This window comes from Saimiri boliviensis, chromosome 2 (assembly GCF_048565385.1).
Source record: "Saimiri boliviensis isolate mSaiBol1 chromosome 2, mSaiBol1.pri, whole genome shotgun sequence".
Classification (NCBI taxonomy): Eukaryota; Metazoa; Chordata; class Mammalia; order Primates; family Cebidae; genus Saimiri; species Saimiri boliviensis.
Genome location: NC_133450.1, coordinates 53,668,314 through 53,674,313, shown reverse-complemented (window position 1 = coordinate 53,674,313; position 6,000 = coordinate 53,668,314). Strand labels below are relative to the sequence as shown.

At 36.3% G+C, this 6,000-nt stretch overlaps 1 protein-coding gene across 1 annotated transcript in view; it reads right to left on the bottom strand.

The window, feature by feature from the left end:
• Positions 1–2,859: 2,859 nt before the first annotated feature.
• Positions 2,860–6,000, bottom strand: part of SCFD1 (sec1 family domain containing 1) — a 100,415-nt gene continuing 97,274 nt past the window's right edge. The window contains exons 24-25 of the mRNA XM_003924232.4: positions 3,770–3,838; positions 2,860–3,068 (exon numbers count right to left, since the gene is read on the bottom strand). Of these exons, the coding sequence (XP_003924281.3) occupies positions 3,045–3,068; positions 3,770–3,838 (93 nt within the window). The 3' untranslated portion in view covers positions 2,860–3,044. The remainder of the gene's footprint in view (positions 3,069–3,769; positions 3,839–6,000) is intronic.

Sequence of the window (6,000 nt, the reverse complement as noted above, 5' to 3'; positions counted from 1 at the left end):
TGTTTTGGGCAACAGTATAAACAAACTTAGTGCCTGGGAATGTCCAAGCTTGTAGAGGAAAACATAAAGCTAGCCAGGTCATACCAGTAGTCAAGGCATTTTGTGTGTCCTGTGTCAGGGCAAAGAAAAATTGTGATTTGGGAGACCCCACACTTTAAGATCATTAATAATTCTTTCAGTTTGTGTTGCAATGTATTTGAATTCTTTTTTTTAAAGCTGTAAGTTATTATTTCAAAACAACGTTCTTTTAGTTTTATGTAAGTCTTATTTTCATTCCTTTTCACACCTGGAATAACTTTTCTCCCACTTTAGAAATGACTTTGGTGAGATTCTGCTGGTTCCAAACTCTTTTTTCTTTCCTCTGTGTGTACTTTGTCCTCTTTCTTAAGAGTATTTTGTTAGACATTAACATAAGCTTATTAATATAAGCTGGCAGTTGACTTTCATCAGTTTCGAAGATGCCATTCCACAATCTTGTCTCACAGTTGCACTTGAGAAGTCAGCTCTCTCCTCCTCCCCTCCACTTCCCTCCTTAGAAATGAATCTTATTTTTCTTGTACTGTTTTTATAAGAGTTGTTTTTGGTATTCTGCAGTTTCATGATATCAAGGGTGAATTTTTTATCCTGCTAGGAGTTAATGTGTCAAGAGGTATCTATTTTGAAAAATTATTAAGTATCATCTCCTCAAGTATTATCACTGCCACCTTTTACCACTTTGCTCCTTTGAGAACTCCAGATGACTCTTAGACCTTCCCATTCTTTAGACAAGGTCTTGCTATTTCCTAGGCTGGAGTGGTGGGACCACAGGCACGTACCACCATTGTAGGGGGTCGGGTGAGGGGCTCTCTTTATTGCCCAGTTTGATCTTCCCATTCTTCATCTATTTTTATCTCCCTTTGCTCCCATTATCTCTTTGTGTTACATTCTGGGTAGTTTCTTTTGCTCCATCTTCTGGTTCAGATTTTCTTAGTCACATTTCATGTGTTGCTAAACCTATCCACTGAGTTAAATTTTAGGTATTTTAAACTTCTAGGTTTTTTTCAAATATGCTTTCATATTTTTCTATCCTTGGGTATTTTCTAACATCTTTTATACTTGTACACTCACAGAATCTTTCTCCAGTTAATGTTTTCTTTTTTTTGAGACAGAGTTTCGCTCTTGTGGCCCAGGCTGGAGTGCAGTGGCGTGATCTTGGCTCACTGCAACTTCCACCTTCTACCTTCCCAGGTTCAAGCCATTCTCCTGTCTCAGTTTCCTGAGTAGCTGGGATTGCAGATGCCGCCACCATGCCCAGCTAATCTTTGTATTTTTAGTAGAGAAAGGATTTCACCATGTTGGCCAGGCTGGTTTTGAACTCCTGACTCAAGACAATCCACATGCCTTGGCCTCCCAAAGTGCTGGGATTATAGGCATGAGCCATCCCGCCTTCATAAAAATGTTTTCTTCATAAAAAGGATCTTGACTTTTTATACCTATATTTAATCTTTTTTTTTCTTTCTCCTCTCTAGCCCTATGTCATAATTTATTTCTTGAAAAGAGGTATTTTTGACATGCTCATGTATGGAAAATTTAGTTATGTCTCAAAGACTCAGTGTAACATTTAAACAAATTAATGTGCAGGAAAAGTCTGAAATTACATTTCAAATACTATTAGTACACTGTCAGGAGCAGTGCAGAAGTTTTGCAAGCATGATGAACACTGAAAGTAAATGTGTGATGCACATTGCTGGCACTAGAAGAGGAAATGATGACATTGTATTCAGCGTGAGCTGTTCTCTGCCATTTTGTGTTTGTCCTGAACACATTTCCACAGTGCCTATTTTTTTTTTTAAAACAGCCCAGTATTTGATTATATTTAGTACATTTATTATAATATAATCAAATATATTTAGTATTTGATTTTATTTGCTGTAACATTTTTTCCAGGCTGTAATTATTGGTGCTATCAAATTTTAGCACCGTGATTACTTATTTGTGTCTGAAGTTAAAAAAATACAATCTGGATCCTGACTAGAGATTCTTTCATTCAGCTCATACTCCAGTGAGGTAGAGAGGCTTAGTGTTTTGGGATTGTGTTCTTTCTAGGCTCCTTTTTTAGGGGTATGAATTTAGCTGGCTGCACAGGATAATGTTATTTATGTCACTTATAAGAACTGCTTGATGTATACTCAGTACTTCTATTCCTCCACATACTTCATTTTGTCTCATGAATAAGTCACATTAATAGACCCTTATCATACATCTAGGATTATTTTTCTTGACCTGTAAATCTTATATGTATTGTCAGTATATTGTCTGTAACATTACAGATTCCTGTTGATATGAGACTCATAAAGAGGGAAAGCTCCCTGGCCTTTATAATAGGAAGCATTTTTTTTCCTTCCCTTTCAAGCAGTTGACTTGCTTTTTATCTTATGGATGTGCTGAACAGTATGAGTGATCAATACTTGTCAGTAATGCATACCAAAGAAGCTTGGAATCAGTATTATTTAGAACTTCATGCGATGAACGTTTTGTATTTGTCCATTCCAAATCATGTTAGTGTTGCCTTGATCACCATTACCTGAAAGAGGGACTTTATGTGATAAAATGTATATATGTGTGCCAGAAGGAGAAGAGACATTAAAGTGGCTTAAAATCTCCATCTAAAATCTAGAGGCAACATGGATACCCAAAAAACTATGAGAAAGTAGTTGTACAATTAAAATGCATACAAGTAGGGGACTCATGAACCAATCAAATAAAATCTGTATGTGATAATCTTAAAATGTCACCAACTTCAATCATAACCTATTAGTTATTAGTATTTTAATAATATACTCATTTATCAAACAGGAGAGAAAATGAACAATGTTGAAATTTTATTTCTGAAATGTTTTATTCTTTTAATCAATACATATTATATTAAGTATAGAATTTCCTTAAAAATTAGCAAATAACTCTCAATTTCACTGTTAGGACATTGTTATAGAGAGGGAAATATTTATTTTCTTTTTACATTTATCCACATTCCAAGTAGATTATCATAGTAAGGTTCTTCTGTGTTACTTTTGTCCAAGTTGTGACAACTGAAACAAAATAAAACAAAATCATACATGAAACTTTTAAAAAAGATCACAAAAGAAGCATTCAAACATACTTGTAAACCCTTTAAGAAATGACACTTCCTAATGTTTATCACTAACTCAAATGTAAAACATTTGTAGATAGTTAAAAACTGAAGGCTGGGCACAGTGGCTCATGCATGTAATCCTAGCTACTTGGGAGGCTGAGGCGGGAGAATCACTTGAGGCCAGGAGTTCAAGACCAACCTGGGCAACATAGTGAGAGATCGTCTCTACCAAGAAAAAGAAAACAGAATTGCGATAAACATCATCATAGCAAAGAAATGTAAACATTATTAGGTAATGTTAACTGATGGAAAGCAAAACCCTGGGAATGAAAAAAAATTAGTATTAACTTTGTGAAAATGTAAAGACAAATGTCATGAGTGACAGACTACTGACAGTTCTCATATATTTTTGTATTTCAAAAGGATCATTAAAAGCCACAGAAAAGGCTTTCAGCTCTGGAAGGATGTGTAAACTCCTGCTGGAAACAATATTATCAAGGTTTTCTTCTTAGTTGTCCCTGCCTATCTTGGTATAGCTGTATGGCTTTTGGTTTCAGCTGGTTCAGGTCAGTAAGCGGTTTTCTTTCTCTCTTTTGAACAATACCAATAGCAACGTGGGGTATGTTAACAGAAACAAACAACAAAGGTATACTTTACCTGTTTGATGAACTGTGTAGCATTAAAAAGCTCACTGCAGCCATATAAAATGTGTTTGCCTTGTTTTCCCTGCAAAAATCAGTCAGAACTTAGATAAAAGTAAGTAACAAGAAATACATTCAATATTCCCAAGAAAAGAGATTAATATGCTACTTTTTTTTTTTTGGTAATTCTTGACAGTCCTTCTTGGGGATAGTGTTGGATTTTAGTGTACACATCTACCTAAAATTGCATGAAATAAAGAGGAATAAAGTGGTGACACATGAGCATAGTTTTTTTTTGTCCCCCAAAATAGGTATTATGGCACACTATTGGTGCCATTTTCTATTACACTCAAAATAGAAGGAATCTGATGACTGTCATATTTCACAGGAGCAACAGTTACCCATACAGTCTTAGAACATTCTTCCAATGTAGGATGTGCACTACTTGAAGAATACATTTGAGTTTCTTTATGCTGAAAGTGGGCTATGGTGCAGGTAGCATGGATTGTGCTTTTAGTCTCACTTGAGCAACACAGTGTTTGTAAGTTAATACATCTCATTCCACATTGTCAAAATCAGGAATAAAAGTCACAGTTACTATGTTGGAAGCCAATCACAACAGCCAAATCTCTACTAACGATTTGCTAATTTCTTGTATGTATTATGAACTTGAAGGTAAATTCGTAACACAACTCTGTGAGGTATATAGGCTGATCAAACATTGTTGGCTGAATACATGTTCTAATGGCCATCTCTGAGAATAAATAAAAGCCACAACTCAGATTTTTTTTCAAAATAAGATGGTATATGGGTCATATATTGGGATTCTTGTGGCTAATACACATTAATAAAGGTAGAGGTTCCAGTATACAAGAAGCAAGCAAGCACAGGGAAACATTAGAGGGGTCCAGAACTTCTAGACATAGCTCCCAGGGGAACCTGATTCTTGTTCAAGGAGAGGTCTTTTATGTCTCTCTGGTCAGGCAGGCAAAATCAGGCTCAACTGCAGAAACCAAGGGAACATGACAAAAACTAGGTGCAAAATGTAAAATCAATCTTTGCATTTTCTATTAAACAATGCTGGCAAGCCAGCACAAGTTGCCCTCAGGTTTATCTTAGTCTCTAGCCCTGGACTGGAATTCATCACTAGTTAACTTCATTCAGCTTTGGCTAAATATCAGCACCATGGATCCCAGCATTCTTAGAGATAAGCACAGGGGTACAGTAGCCCAGCTGAGATTAATTCTGACTCGTACAGTCCCTACCTCGGGCCAAGCTTTCTTAACCAAATTACTCATCATCATTCTTTTCTAATCATTTTTAGCCATCCAATGAAGTGTAGGTATAATGTTAAAGTAATGTAGTTTATCAAACATTCCAGTGCAGTTGTTCTTATCATGTACAAGCTTAATGAATCCTTTACTTCCTCTCTCAGTTAGAAATTGAACTTTATGGGCTGGGCGCAGTGGCTCACACCTGTAATCCCAGCACTTTGGGAGGCCAAGGTGGGAAGATCATGATGTCAGGAGCTTGAGCCCAGCCTGGCTAGCATGGTGAAACCCCATCTCTACTAAAAATACAAAAATTAGCTGCCAGGCATGGTGGCACACGCCTGTAATCCCAGCTACTCAGGAGGCTGAGGCAGAGAATCGCTTGAACCCGGGAGGCAGAGATGCAGTGAGCCAAGATTGTGCCACTGTACTCCAGCCTGGGCAAGAGAGTGAGCCTGTCTCAAAAAAAAAAAAAAAAAAAAAAAAATTTTTATGAAATGTACCAATATATTGATTCAATGTAAAATTACATAACTCAATGTAGTTCTTTCTCCAGCCAATCACCTTCCATCAAGAGAATACCTTGTGGTGGTTTTAAATCAAGATCCCAATTCATCAAGATTAGTATTATCAAATGTTTTAATAAAATCGGTCAAATTATTTTTACCAATTATACCAGAGTTATACAAAATAGATGTATAACAGTATTTTCTGGCACTTGCCCCTTATGTTATGGGCTGGTATAAACCAAGGACCATGTTAATTAATTCTGTATTGCAAGTCTCATGTAGGTATAGTCATTCTTAGGTTTAGTTTCACATAGACTATACTGACACAGGTTTCTAATGATGTGAGGAAGGCTGTCACAGACCTACTGGCTCATTTCCTTCTTAATACAGCTGAATGGTAGGGAAAATATTAGGATTATTCGGGACAAAATAAAACTTAGACTAAAAGGGATTCAAAAATCCTCTCA